The following is a 14,057-nucleotide window of genomic DNA, read 5'->3' as shown; positions in this document are numbered from 1 at the left end:
GAGGCTTCAAAATTCTTTTTTTTTTTTTTTTTTTTTTTTTTTTTTTTGAGAATTCATTTTTATATTAAATTATTATTATTATTTCTTTGTTAAATCAAAGAGTAGTTTCAAAAAAATTAAATACTTATAATTTTTAAAGTTAAAAGTTTAGTTCTGATTCCACAAAACTATATATTCTTTTTTTTTTTTTCTTTTTCTAGAATATATATATATATATATATATATATATATATATATATATATATTTTTTTTTTTTTTTTTTTTTTTTTTTTTTTTTTTTTTTTTTTACTATGAATTGAAAGTAAATTTCCGTATAACTATTTACTTGTTGATTTGATTTTCTATTCCCACATTTGTATGGAAATATTTTAGAACAAATATATAAAAGTTTATTATGAATAAGAAAATACTTAAAATTTGAGTTATCTATATGATTCTCTTACAAATACCAAGATTTTATGCACACTCACAGTAAATTTCATCTCAAGTTTACAGAACTTTGGCAACTGATAATTCATTTTGATTTATATATGCATATACTAAATGCATAACTGCTTTATATACTCTCGCTGAAGCTCAAAATCTGTAAAGACCTCCTCGTTGTTTCAATGCAATTAACTCGATGAAGAAGACTTTGAATCCCTTGAACCCAACTCTGCTTATGGACCTTGTTCTTGCACTTGAACTCTATAAGACCTTGTGCAGTTTTCAGGCCGAAGTAGATCTCGTTCGAGATATCTCTCTTTCTTTCATATGGCCATGACGATGTTTCGTCGCAAAGCCCGTAAACAACACCTAGAACACAGCAGAAGCACAGTTACATGAAGCTGTTAGGACAAGTCATGACGAATAGGATGAAGAAACCATTGATATTAGATGCATACATTTGTTTTTCTTCGAAAAGGTCCCTCCGACGTGCTTGCTTTTAATCGATGCTATTACCTGAAATCGTAGTTGATATTCATTACAACGAGTTTTGATTGTCGTCTGGTTTCTTGATGAATCGTCGAATTATTTACCTGAGATTTCTTGTTGATGTAGACAGAGACCTCCTTCCATCTCAGGGTTCCTGTTAGCACAACAAGAAGTGGTTTAGTTTGAGCAGCTCCACCAGTGGTCTATTGTGGAAGTTCTGTTATCAAATATAACAGTTCATTCAACAAAACTTGTTATGTTTTGAGCCCAATATGAAGTTTTTGATTAAACACAACGATCTGGGAATCAGAATGCAATAGAAATTGAACTTTTTAAAGTAAAAAAACTGTACCTTTTTGTGTAAACTGCAGCAATTCACCCACACAGGGAAGCTCCTGCTCCTCCATATGGCTATTAAACGCAGTAGCCCAATGATTTTGAGCCATTATCCTATCGTAGGGACTAACCGAAGCAATCTTTCGGCCTTCCTTCGGTAATCTTGATCTGAAAGCGGCTTCTCCTCGCAAAGCTGTATTTTGGTAATCATATCAATGCTTCTTCAAATGAAACAAATGATCTTAATCTTTCATTAAAAGGCCAGAAAGATAGAACAAGCACCTGTGGCAGCTGCAGCTGTTAAAGTCATGAGGTCACCTGGACTCCGAACATCGACTGCCGATCGGATAACCGAACTGACTCGCTCGTGGTCGGCGCCAGCAAATTCAGCCATCTCTATGCAATGAGATGCCAAAATCTCAGTAGCCGAGGCCAGAGCCGTGCCCATTCTTGAATCAGAGCCACCAGTGTTCTCTGCTGCTACCACAGCAGCCAAGGCTGCAGCAAGTGCAGCCACAGATAAAGCAGAATGAACACGAGCATTTTCAATTCTTGCTCTATCCTTCTTTTTGTCAACACTATTACCACCCTCCTTGTGGTGAAAATGAAACCATTTTCCCAATGATCCCATCCTCCAAGCATGGACAGAACTCATAATCTTTCCTGGCTGCACAAAACAAATAGAACAAACACTCAATAAATATTGGCCAAAACACAAATCCAGAGCTGAAAAATATTTATAATCTTCGACTTACAAGTTGTGGGGGTTCAATGACCTCAGGAATTGCGATGGGGCTCCTCTCAATGTAAAGCTGCTTCTGCTTTTGAGCAAGAGCTTTTGTAATCTCAGAAGCTGATAGACTCCAAGACCTGGCCAAGAACTCCATGGGTTCCTGTGGAGTTTGAGGCTGAGGAATTGAAGGCAAAGATGACACAATTTTCATCTCCTCGTCTTCCTCCGTATTCCTTAGCCCAAGAATTGAGCTATATTTCCAACTTGAACAGTAATCCTTTTCCATTTTCCCCCAAAATCCTTCCCACAAGAGTACAATCAAAAACCCTGTTTTGGAAAACAAAAAAAATGTCTCTTCGAAGAACAACTATCTCAGCGGCATTTTCACAAACACCTTATATACCCAAAGACAACCAGACAAGAAGAGATTCAGCTGCACATTCCAACAGCCTCGTGCTCTGAACCACCACAAAATCAGGTCGGGTTCAGCCAAAAGCAATCAGAAAGAAACAAAGAAAGAGATTGAAATTCACGGAGATCGAAATGGAGAAAAATATTAAATTAAGAACACCATGCAAAAGCTTCGTCCTGAATCGAGGGGGGCTGCTTCTTAACACTCAGGCAAGCAGGGGATTCTTCAATTTGAAAATTGGGAACAGACCCAGATGATTATTTATTTATGAATGGAACATTTTTGGGCAATTGATTTATAATATTATTGAATTTGTATTGAGGAATAAAGTTAAGGCGCCTTCATCAATGACTTTCATTGCTCTTTTGACCATTGATGTGTATAATCTTTTCATTCAATTTTTTTAGTTTCCACTTTATGACACTTTTTATTTTATTTTCTCAATAAATGTTGTACTATATCATAGACTTAATAATTGAAGATTTTCAACAAAAAAAAAAAAACCCCATTGGGCCACTTGCATGTTCGTACCTTATTGAGTTTCCATGCAAAAAAAAAAAAAAAAAAAAAAGAAGAAGAAGAAGAAGAAGATGTGCAGTTGCCATCCGTGTGGAGCTGTTAAGAAAAAAACGCTGTCGGTAAAATTACAGAAATCCATGTAAAGGCCAAACGAAAAGGCAAGCAATGACCGGTTTGGACGGTTACCTTTCATTTCCTTTTCATTATTGTTTCTTCCTCTTGCATATTTTCCTTATGATTTATTCATTAAACAAGAAATATATCGCTTATTTCGTATGGATTATTCCTTTTCTTTATTCGATGGCAACTATTCATGTAAACATTGGTTTGAATCGAAGACATAAATAGAAGTTGAGTCGAGAGAATTAACCATTTATTTCATGTTCATTACCAGACTTTTAAATAAGATGCAACTTAAAACACCTACTTCCAAGTAATTTATTTGCTTTTAACGGGCTAATAAATGAATGACATATTTTCCCATCATATCCTATTCGTGATAATTAGCTCTCTCAACTTATTGAAGCGCACCATTTACCTAGGAGAGGGGTGGGGGCCTGTTTTGGAAGAGAAGTGAAGCGAAGAGGGTTAAAAAGGGAAGAAAAAACATGGAGGAATAGAATCTTTAGGAAGCCGACATAAATGTATTATACTTTTGGAGTGTGGTTTGAGAAGTGAAGAAAAAAGGGAAAGGAAGAGGGAAAAGAACAAAAATGAAAATGAAAAGCTTCCACTTCATCTAATGCCATACCTAATCTTGGTGGAAGCTTTTTAAAGCCGACAGCGACAAACAACCATACACCTCCAAATAATCTTGTCGGATTTCTCCTACTTCCATTCCTTATTATTCATCCATTTATAGACCCCCCCCCCCCTCATTTTTACCATATTACCCTTCTCGTGGCCACTTATATTAACGCCTCGGTACATAAAATATGCATGATATTATAGTTTCTATGATTAAATCCATCGAAAAAGAATTTACATGTTGTCAACGTAGCTAGTGACTTTCAATTCTCTTAAATTTTTCTAGAGTTTGAACTCATTTATTTATTTCAATAATTTTTTTTTTTTGTAAAAACAAAAAGAGATTTCAATTATTATAAACATTGTGGGCGTTGAAAATAAATACAACTATACATTGATTGCAATAAATGATAGTTTGGAAAATATGAATTTTGGGGAAGAAAAATTATGGTCAAAATTAGTTTCGGAATTGCATTGATGAAGTAAAAGAAAAATAATTAAATATCAACTAAAATAATTGAAATTGTGGACCCCATTCAATCAAAAAGAATTATACATTTTTGAGGGAACTAAAAAACATATGTTTATTGGTTACATGACTGAATTATTACTATTATTATTATTTTAACCTATGATTTTTAACAATATGGTCAATTGGTCAATTGGGTTGGTACATTAGGAAAAACCACTATATTTCATTTTTCAAATATCATTAAATAAAATTATATATATTTTTTTCCAAAGTATATGATGTTTGTTGTAACTTCCACTTCGAAGGTTAGGAATTGTAGAGCATTTGACCAACTTTACTTGCGCTTGGAAGGTGTATTAATTTTTCATAAGAGAATTATTTTTATACAATTCCACACCAAACATTAGTTTGGACTCTTTCAGAGAGAAATAATTTTAGTTGGTAAGGAAACTTTATATTAAAATTTTTATGTGCAAAAATAATAATTAATGTTCATTCAATGGTTTTGGTGAAGAAAATATTGCACCTAATATAAAGGGTAGAAAAATAAAAGGTTAAAAATAAAATTAAATAATATACTTTAATCATATCCACTAAGTTGAATTTTTAAATGGACATTTAGCTCCTAATTGAAAAATAAGATTGTTTAAGAAGATAATTTATTGTGATTGATAAATCCATTAAGAAGATAATTACACAAAAACTTAGAAACATTTATTGTGATTCAAATGGATGTTATTTATCACATTCAAGTTCAACCAATTTGTAAGGTATAACAAATCATGAAATTTGACCAAATTAAGGCTGATTGGATGATCTAATCTTGCATAATTAACAAGAAAAAAAAAACATTTTCTTTATATAGGTTGGAAGTTTATGGTTTGTAAATAATTAGGTTGTTGTTGGATCTATCTCAACAACTCCAAACACTAGAAGTCTGTCTTATACAATGCCAAATTTTGACATGACATTTCATGCTTTTGGACATTGAACATTATATTTCCTTGTTTTTCCATCATCCAATTATTATCATTATTAATCTTATCCTTTTCTTGAAAAAAAACTCTTGTAACAGTCCTAGCCCACTCCATCGCTAGCAAATATTGTCTTTTTTGGACTCTTCCTTTAGGCTTCCTATTTAAGTTTTTAAGACACGTCTACTAGGGAGATGTTTCCACACACCTTATAAAGAATGTTTCGTTTACTTCTCCAAGGGATGTGGGATCTCTCAATCCACCCTCTTTCGGGACCCAGTATCTTCGCTAGCACACTGCCTGATGTCCACCTCCCTTCAGAACTCAACGTCTTCGTTGGCACACCGCCCGATGTTCTTACTCTGGCCACAAACTCACTATTAGCAAATATTGTCCTCTTTGGATTTTCCCTTTTGGGCTTCCCCCTCAAGATTTTTATAAACGTGTCTATTAGGAAGAGGTTTCCACATTCTTATAAAAAAATTTTTGTTCCCCTCTCCAACCGAGGTGGGATCTCACAATCCACTGTCATTCGGGACCCAACATCTTCATTGTCACTCGTTCCTCTCTCCAGTTGATGTGGGTCTCACACCTCTTCTATTAATTACTTTTTCTTTCTTATGTCATAATTCCACATGGAATTCTTATTAGCATACATTATAAACTTTAATGTAAAATCATAATAATTTAAATAATTTTGAAGACAAACACTAATTTACACTTTTTTTTTTATTTATTTATTGAAAATAAACTAAAAAAAAAGTACAACCCCAAATGAAGAAGTTCAAAAGAAAAACAAGCAAAGGAGATAAATTAGAAAAGCGCAAAGCAAATTACAACATTTTTCTTTTCCAACAAAAACCAAGGAAAAAAGCACCACACAAACAACAAACCTTAAACGACAACTGAACTTAAGCATAGTCATCAGACACTGGAACAGAGGCATAAGACCCAATAAAGACGTCACCGTAGATAAGCCCAGCAAGCCCACCACCAATAAGTGGGCCGACCCAGTAGATCCAAATCTGAGAGAAGTCTCCACTGACAACAGCTGGGCCGAATGAACGGGCTGGGTTCATGGACCCACCGCTAAATGGGCCGGCAGCAAGGATGTTGGCACCAACTATGAACCCAATAGCAATTGGGGCAATGGTCCCAAGAGAGCCCTTTTTAGGGTCTGCGGCTGTAGCGTAAACTGTGTACACCAGACCGAAGGTGATTATGATCTCGAACACTACACCTTCAATTGCTCCCAATCCCGCTGCCACACCGTGGGTCGGGATGCTCTGTAATACACCACGATTTATAATTAATATTTTAAAAAATATTAAAATAATCATAAGAGTTAGTTTAAGAAATTAGTTACCTTGCCGTTGGTAACGAACTGGAGGAGGAGGCAGGCAACAATGGAGCCAAGCGACTGGGCGATCCAGTAGAACAAACCGGTCAAGATGGTGATGTTGCCGCCGATTGCCAACCCAAAGGTCACCGCGGGGTTGAGATGGCCACCGGAGATGTTCGCTGCCATCGACACCCCGACAAAGAGAGCGAATGCATGAGCCACAGCCACGGCCACCAGACCTGGTGGATCCAACGCCGCATCGGACGTCAACTTACCTACACTCATCAACATTAGGACTCAAATTAGAGTTGACCATTATTTATTCATATGTTTCTAACACATTGGAAGAAAAAGAGGACTGACCGTAGGCGATGGCGGAGCCGACGCCGGCGAAGACAAAAAGGAGAGTGGCAATGAACTCAGAGAGATAAGCTTTAAGAGAGGCGGCACTGAAGGAATCAGCGGGGGAACCAACAGCCAACTTCACCATTTTCAAAGTTTGGAGAGAGAGAAGTTAGAAGAAGACGATGATGAGTCAGCCGGAGCTCAGGGGTGGTCTCAGAGCTTGGTGGCTATGGGGTTTTTATAAGACCGAAGCAACGTCGTTTTGGAACAATTTGACACATTTTGTTTTTCTTTTTTTGGGATGGCCAGTGAGAGTTAATTCTGTGGTTGAAAACGATGAGAGAGAGAATTGGCACGGTGCCGACCAAACCGCCCTTTTTTCTTTTTCTTTTTCTTTTTTTTTTTTTTTCCTGATTTTTTCAATTTTTATCCAACATTATAAATAGAGCTAACTACATTATTGTTGAGTTGTTTGAAATAATATTATAGACTAAAAAAATAAAATAAAGCAAAATAGAAAATACATATTGTAAATTTTGATCAAATTAAAAATTATAAAGAAGTTAAACTTGAATCCTAGAGGGTTAAATTGGTAATTTAAAGGGGTTTTTTTTTTTTTTTTATCCCTCCAAAATTGAAGTTCTGGTTGTCATTAAAAGAATGGCAATGATGGGGTTGGGACGTCTGCCAGCTTTATTGGCATTAAATAAAAAAGTAAAGTTGAAACATTTGCGTCTTATTTTAGAGGAAGAGATTGGAATGTTCTAAGGGATTAGGAATTTATAGAGTAAGACAACTCTCATTGTTTCATATTTTAATTGCGTTTAGTATAAATAATCCCAAGGAGTTTGGTTTTCCAAATATAAATTAAACATTTCCTTCACCGTTTGACCTTAATTTATTTTCTTAAAAACTACATAATCATAATCCATTATTAAAAATTTAAAATCGTGTAATCCACTCCATTACAATTAATTATGTTTATTTTAGCTACTAAATTTATCAAAAAATCATTTTTTTTTATATTAATATCATGTTTAAATTAAATAAAAATGAAGGGCATTTTAATTCTATAGCATATTTTTTTAATTAATTAGAACTATAAAACTGCATTCTCATAATTATACTGATTTGAAATACTTTTCCAGAAAAGCCAGCATTTTATTTTTAAACAAATGGAAGAGAATCCACGTGGAATGCTCCACGTTGGAGGAGACGTTTTATTTAAATAAAGTTTTGATATTTCCATTTTCGCCCTCCTTTTTTTTGTTTTTTCAAAAGTGCGTCCAAGACAAAATTATGCTCCAACCACTTACATATATAACTAAGTCGGAATGAAATTTATATTTATCGGATATACTTTCGAAATTGAAATGGTAATAAAATAAGTTTTTATTTAATTCATTTAAAATTTGAAAATATGAGATATTGACACGTTGACATTTGAGACCAATCCAATATTATGATGTGAATTCCACGTAGGATCCATTAAGAGTTTTAAGCTTCCCTTTTTTTTTAATTTAATAAAACAAATAATATAATTGAAGGATAATAATAATTATTCCACCATCAAATGACAGGCAATAATAATATATTTAAAAGTGGTCGGCTTTAAATTTATTCATGATCAATTATTTCCTCCAAGCATATGTTATCAAATAAGCACAATCCAACTACTACATCCAATAATTAATAATAATCATAATAATAATAATAATAATTTTGAGAAGAAATTTTATCTTTTACCGATTCCTGTGGGAACTTTTTTAAAGGGTTATTTAATTTTATAATTTTGGTTTTTGGTTATATTAATTTAATAATTCCATCACATTTAAATTTTAATGAAAATTGACTGGTAAGTGATCGTTTAATATTCATATATGTAAAAATTTTGTGCTCCTTAAAAACCTTAGCCATCATTAATAAATTATAATTTGTATTAAAAAAAACGTACATGTCACGGCATAAACTAGATATACATTCTACACCACATGATGTATTAAACTTCGAGTCTCGTACAAAACTCAAGAACATGTGGCTCAAAATTTTTGTTCATTATAATACAAAAGTTTAATGGGTAGGATAACAAAAAAAAAATATATATATATATTTATTTATGAAATTTTAAAAATTTTGTGTGGAGTTAATCAAATAGATTAATTAATTTTTTAAAATTTTTTGCTTCTATTTCAATTAAATCTTTATTTCTCTAATAAAATTCTGCCGCAAAACTTAAAGGTGATTTTTTTTTTAAAGAACAATTTAATGATGATATTAATCGTCTATTTTCTTCGAATTTTAAAGATAAACTATTTTTTAGATGATGATGATTTAGACAACTAATATTTATAATTGGCGGGTTTTATTTTAAGAGAACCATTCAAATGTTTGAAATTATTTAATAGGAGAGAATCCACCAATAAAAATTGATAAGAGGGAGAGGGAGAGAGAGAGTTTACTAAGCTTAAATTATTTAAAATTGGATACAAAATTGTAAATATAAACTTAAAATATAATTGTGCGACCTTGACAATGATTATCAGATCACATATATTTATATAATATAGTTTTTTAAGTTCATGATTATCAGATCATGAAGGAATAAAAAATATGAGAAAATAATAATAATGTAATGGACAATAAATTCAAGAAAGATCCAAAATATTTTATTTACAAAAATATAAAAATGCTCCAAAATCTTAAAAATGTTTAAATACATAATTTTGAATTTTACTACCAAACACGTAATTCAGAATATATTGACGTGGAATTCATGTAATAATGATCTGTGATGAATGATTGGTATTTGAGATTGATATTGTTCATAGTGCTCATAACATCATGTGGAATTGATAGCTTATGCTCCATATGGGCTTGCCATTCACTTCCGTATATGTTTCATTTTCCATGCCCAACAGCCACACATGGTGCCCCTCTCTTCACACATTATTCATTTACTCATATTATAACTTTATATTTAATAGATTTGTTAAGTTTATAGGAACGATATATTTTAAGCTAAAGGTTTACGAACATGATGTGGCAGGTGCTGACATATATAATCGACACGAGTGACAGGTGAAGTTGAAGCATATACACTCATGCTGCTCGGCCTCCATCACTAGAAAATTGGATGGTCACAAACCGCCTCTACATCTCTCCTTCGTCTCTTTTTTAGATTTTTTTTTTTTTTTTAAAAAAAAAGCTTTCATCTCTTATTTGTTTAAGCCATGTGAGAGAATTTTAGTCGCAAGAAATCTGCTTTTACTTGTTTATCTGTTGGATTATGATGGGTTTATTTATGGGATTTGTGCAGAGATTTATGGTTTGTTTGTTGTTGTTTGATTGATTAGAAGTGGAGAAGAAGTCAGACAAAGTATTTCAACCAAAGAAAGCATCCATCAGCTCACACGAATTTATACAGTAATGTATGGGTCATCCAACTGCCAAGAACCCATCTCAGATCATCCACTGCTTACCTTACAACTCAAGCTGAAATGGTGAATTGCAGATTACCAGGTTGGTTTTGAAACAAATAGACTGCATTTTCAACCCTTCCTCTGTTTCTGCAAAAACCAATTTGTTTCCTTTTTTATATTGAAAAAAAGGGTTCAAGTTCAAATATTTATTTTGAAGGGTTGCCTTACCTGTCAATAAAGTGTTAGCCCATATTTCTCTTTGTTTCTCATCTCTCATGTTTTCATCTTGATCGAGTATGTTTTTCATCTGGTCGAGTGTGTGTTCTTCGGCAATGCTAACATTAAGAATCTTGAAGAAATAGATTCAAATTATGATGGTCACTTAAAATTTAATTTTCTATAAGATTACTTGACAACTAAATACAAGTTACTCCGACATTTAAATTTGATTCTTATTGTATTATAAATTGAATTTTTATCTAATAAAACTTCGTAATAGTCTCCTAATATAATAAAACTATCAAGTCCCTATGATTAAAAAGACTAATTTTTTTTAGATTTTTATCCAACAGATACTAAATCTAGTATTTAAAAACCATAAAAATTAAATTTTAATTTTCACATTTATAATTTAGCCCGAAAATAAAGATTTAAAAATAAAAATTTCACAACATTATCCATCCACCTGATGCATTATATGATATTTTTCATCCCTCAATAATAAAAAATTTGATATTGATATGGTTAAATTTACCATAACCATTAGCATCAATTTGTTTTTGTTAAAAAAAAAAAAAAAAAAAAAAAAAAAAAAAAAAAAAAAAAAGAGGAACGAACACTAAGATTTGAAATTAAAATCCCACCATCATTATTCCATAAACTTCTTATATCTTATAATAATTTTTTCACCACTTAATGTTGAACCGTTGAACCAAAATCTACCCATTTTTCTTTTATTTTTTAAATAAAAATAAATAAATAAAAGAAATGGGGTTGGGAACTGGTGAGCTTCTCTATGGAAATCTTTGTTTGTTCAACTTCTACATTATTTTTCTTGCCATCTCCCTCTAATTAGTGATGTAATCATCATAATTCATACCTTCATTTCTCTTCGATCATCTTCGTAATTCCCAACTTTAACTAATTATAATTAAACGAAAAATAGATTGAATACTTTAAAATTAAATGGATATTGGAGGCGAAACATCATACTCACCTTTTAATTGATTATTTGTTTTGACTTTTGATTTTTGATGCAGAAATGTTTCGTTTTAATCTTTTGAATTAGATAGTAGTTATCACAAAAAATGAGTATAGACTGAGGTTAACCTTAGGGTTGGCCACACGTGAGGTTGGACATGTACCCAACATGTTCTTGATTAAGATGAATTTAGTCTAACTATCGGAATTAGGGAAGATTATACATACTCTTCGTCTGTTGGGATAAAATAAGTCCAACTAAATCTAAACTTTCGTTAATTATGTCTTGAAATTTGAACAAAAAATACAAGTCAATTCAATGATGCAACACTAGAAATTTAGCCATAAGGACGAGTGGCTAAAATAAAACAAGCATTAAAGTCTAAAAAAATCAATATATTTTCATTTGTATGTTTTAGAAACCATTATTAGTTGATTTAATAGTTAAATATAATTTAATAAATTGAAAAGGAAAGATTTAATAACAATTTTATTTATTTATTAAAAAATAAAATGGTTTGTTTACCAAATATTAACCAAAATATTAATAAATAAATCGCAAAATTGATCGGTGATATAGTCTTTTCCCTTTCCATCTCTCTTATGTCCCGATAACTGCCAAATAATATCACCATGCTTCCGTTTTTCCGTTATTACCTCTTCTTCTTCTACCTTCTCTCCTCTGTTTTTCTCTTTTCCTCTGTTTTTCCCGCCACAACTCCGCTGGACTTCACGACGGCGACTGCCGCCTTCGATGCCAGCAACAACTATGCCTGGAGAAACTTCGCTCGGTTCCTCGACGCCGGCGAGGGCAGCGAAGTGACCGGCATGTCGGAGCTGAAGAAGTATTTGAATCGATTCGGTTACCTTCCGGTTTCTCCTGAAAACAACTTCTCCGATTTCGTGGACGACCAATTCGTATCGGCGTTGATTCTGTACCAGAAGCGGTTAGGTTTATCAGTCACTGGAAAGCTCGATTCCGAAACGATCGCGAGCATCATGTCGCCTCGATGCGGAATGAGTGACCTAATTAAAATCAACGATGCAACAACGTCGACGATTCACTCAACGCGCCGATACGCGTTCTTCAACGGCCAGCCACGATGGATTCGAGCCTCGACGTTAACCTACGCTCTCTCACCAGACTACACAATCGAATACCTAACTTCATCGGAAATCCGTAACGTCGTCCGACGATCGTTCTCGCGGTGGTCCGCGGTGATTCCGCTGAACTTCACCGAGTCGTTAGACTACGAATCGTCAGACATACGAATCGGATTCTACCAGGGCGATCACGGCGATGGAGAGGCGTTTGACGGAGTATTAGGCGTTTTAGCGCACGCGTTTTCGCCGGAAAACGGAAGGCTCCACCTGGACGCGGCAGAGAGGTGGGCGGTGGATTTCGAAAAGGAGAAATCGAAAGTGGCAGTGGATTTGGAATCGGTTGTGACGCATGAGATAGGGCACGTTCTTGGACTGGCTCACTCTGCGGTGAAGGAAGCAGTGATGTATCCGAGTCTGAGTCCGCGAGGGAAGAAGGTGGAGCTGAGGATGGATGACGTGGAAGGAGTCCAGGCTTTGTATGGTTCAAATCCCAATTTCAAATTGGATTCGTTTTTGGAATCTGAAAAGTCCACCAACACTGGATCTTCAAACACCACTAATTTCTTCTTCTTCTTTTTCTTCTCCTTCTTCATTTTCGTATGGTTTTAGCTTCTCTCCCTATGAAATTTGTGAGACTAATTGATTAGAAACCAACCCAAAAGTATACCTCAATCAAATCAAATCAAATCCATCCAATTCAACTCGACCCTCCATTTTAGATATTTTTGTTAGTTTTATAGTTATAAAACTGGGAGATTCGAATTTTTAATTCTTACCTTTTACTTGAAAAGCATGTTTTACTTAAAAAGCATGTTTTTATGATGCAGGTCATTAATAACATAACTCTAAGGTTTAATAACTAAGTATGAATATTAGAATTTGAGATGTTCTTCGGGACCTGTTTCGAATGGAGAGGAGATTCTTCATTGGATAAATTGGATCGGGGACGAGATTATATTTTCTGTCTTTACCTCGCCTAATTCCCTCTATCTCTGCTCCATTTTAATATAAATATATTTTTAATACATATTAAATAAATAAATACATATTAGTGGGTTACGGGACTCTTATTATAATATTTAAATTAAACATAATGGTAAAAAAATTATCTTCTAATATTAAATTTTAAAATTTTAAAAATTATAGGTATGCTTTCAAAGGATTCTTTTACAATAAGGGTTATATTAAAAAAATTAAAAAAATTATTTTTAAAAAGATAATAAATAAAAATATAATTGTCAACTCGGAACGAATATTGATATATAAAGCACACAACTACTATTAAATATGTTCGCTGATAATGTTATATATTCCAATTTAGATAGGATTATTTTTAGTAACCCATAAATTCACAATAATGAGCTGATCAAAACGATTTTTCAGCCTAATTAATCAATCACTAATTTAAAAATGCTAAAAAGTACACCTGGACTTACTATTTTTTTTTGTTAAAAAAATCTTTATTTCATTTTTTAAAATACATGATAAATAATATAACTGTCGACGGGGAAAAAAAAAAAGAAAAAAGTGAGATTATTT

General features: G+C 33.0%; 3 protein-coding genes across 3 annotated transcripts; 1 reads left to right on the top strand and 2 right to left on the bottom strand.

The window, feature by feature from the left end:
* Nucleotides 1-494: 494 nt before the first annotated feature.
* On the bottom strand, nt 495-2,786 carry LOC111794832 (auxin canalization protein (DUF828)). The gene is made up of 6 exons (XM_087123774.1): nt 2,007-2,786; nt 1,534-1,918; nt 1,268-1,444; nt 1,020-1,069; nt 885-942; nt 495-795 (listed from the first exon to the last, which is right to left on the bottom strand). The coding sequence occupies exons 1-6, from the start codon at nt 2,268-2,270 to the stop codon at nt 557-559; spliced, it is 1,173 nt and encodes a 390-aa protein (XP_086979900.1). The 5' UTR covers nt 2,271-2,786; the 3' UTR covers nt 495-556.
* A 3,105-nt stretch (nt 2,787-5,891) lies between these two features.
* Nucleotides 5,892-7,082, bottom strand: TIP2;2 (tonoplast intrinsic protein 2;2). The gene is made up of 3 exons (XM_023676996.2): nt 6,814-7,082; nt 6,475-6,725; nt 5,892-6,394 (listed from the first exon to the last, which is right to left on the bottom strand). The coding sequence occupies exons 1-3, from the start codon at nt 6,938-6,940 to the stop codon at nt 6,020-6,022; spliced, it is 753 nt and encodes a 250-aa protein (XP_023532764.1). The 5' UTR covers nt 6,941-7,082; the 3' UTR covers nt 5,892-6,019.
* Nucleotides 7,083-11,990: 4,908 nt separating this feature from the next.
* On the top strand, nt 11,991-13,221 carry LOC111794829 (metalloendoproteinase 1-MMP-like). The gene has a single exon (XM_023676988.2). It carries the CDS (start codon nt 12,048-12,050, stop codon nt 13,125-13,127), a length of 1,080 nt encoding a protein of 359 aa, XP_023532756.2. The 5' UTR covers nt 11,991-12,047; the 3' UTR covers nt 13,128-13,221.
* The last annotated feature ends 836 nt before the right edge of the window (nt 13,222-14,057 follow it).

The sequence above is a fragment of the Cucurbita pepo genome, chromosome 5, assembly GCF_057944985.1.
Source record: "Cucurbita pepo subsp. pepo isolate OVF chromosome 5, ASM5794498v1, whole genome shotgun sequence".
Classification (NCBI taxonomy): Eukaryota; Viridiplantae; Streptophyta; class Magnoliopsida; order Cucurbitales; family Cucurbitaceae; genus Cucurbita; species Cucurbita pepo.
Note: the sequence above shows the minus strand (reverse complement) of the source record. Positions and strands in the feature narration are given on the sequence as shown.

What these genes read in the sequence shown, in the direction of transcription:
- LOC111794832 (XM_087123774.1), bottom strand. Translation starts at nt 2,270, where the DNA reads ATGGAAAAGGATTACTGTTCAAGTTGGAAATATAGCTCAATTCTTGGG. An exon ending in TCATTGAACCCCCACAACTT is followed by an intron (nt 1,919 to 2,006) that starts GTAAGTCGAAGA and finishes TGTTTTGTGCAG; the next exon opens with CCAGGAAAGATTATGAGTTC. An exon ending in GCTGCAGTTTACACAAAAAG is followed by an intron (nt 1,070 to 1,267) that starts GTACAGTTTTTT and finishes TTGTGCTAACAG; the next exon opens with GAACCCTGAGATGGAAGGAG.
- LOC111794829 (XM_023676988.2), top strand. Translation starts at nt 12,048, where the DNA reads ATGCTTCCGTTTTTCCGTTATTACCTCTTCTTCTTCTACCTTCTCTCC.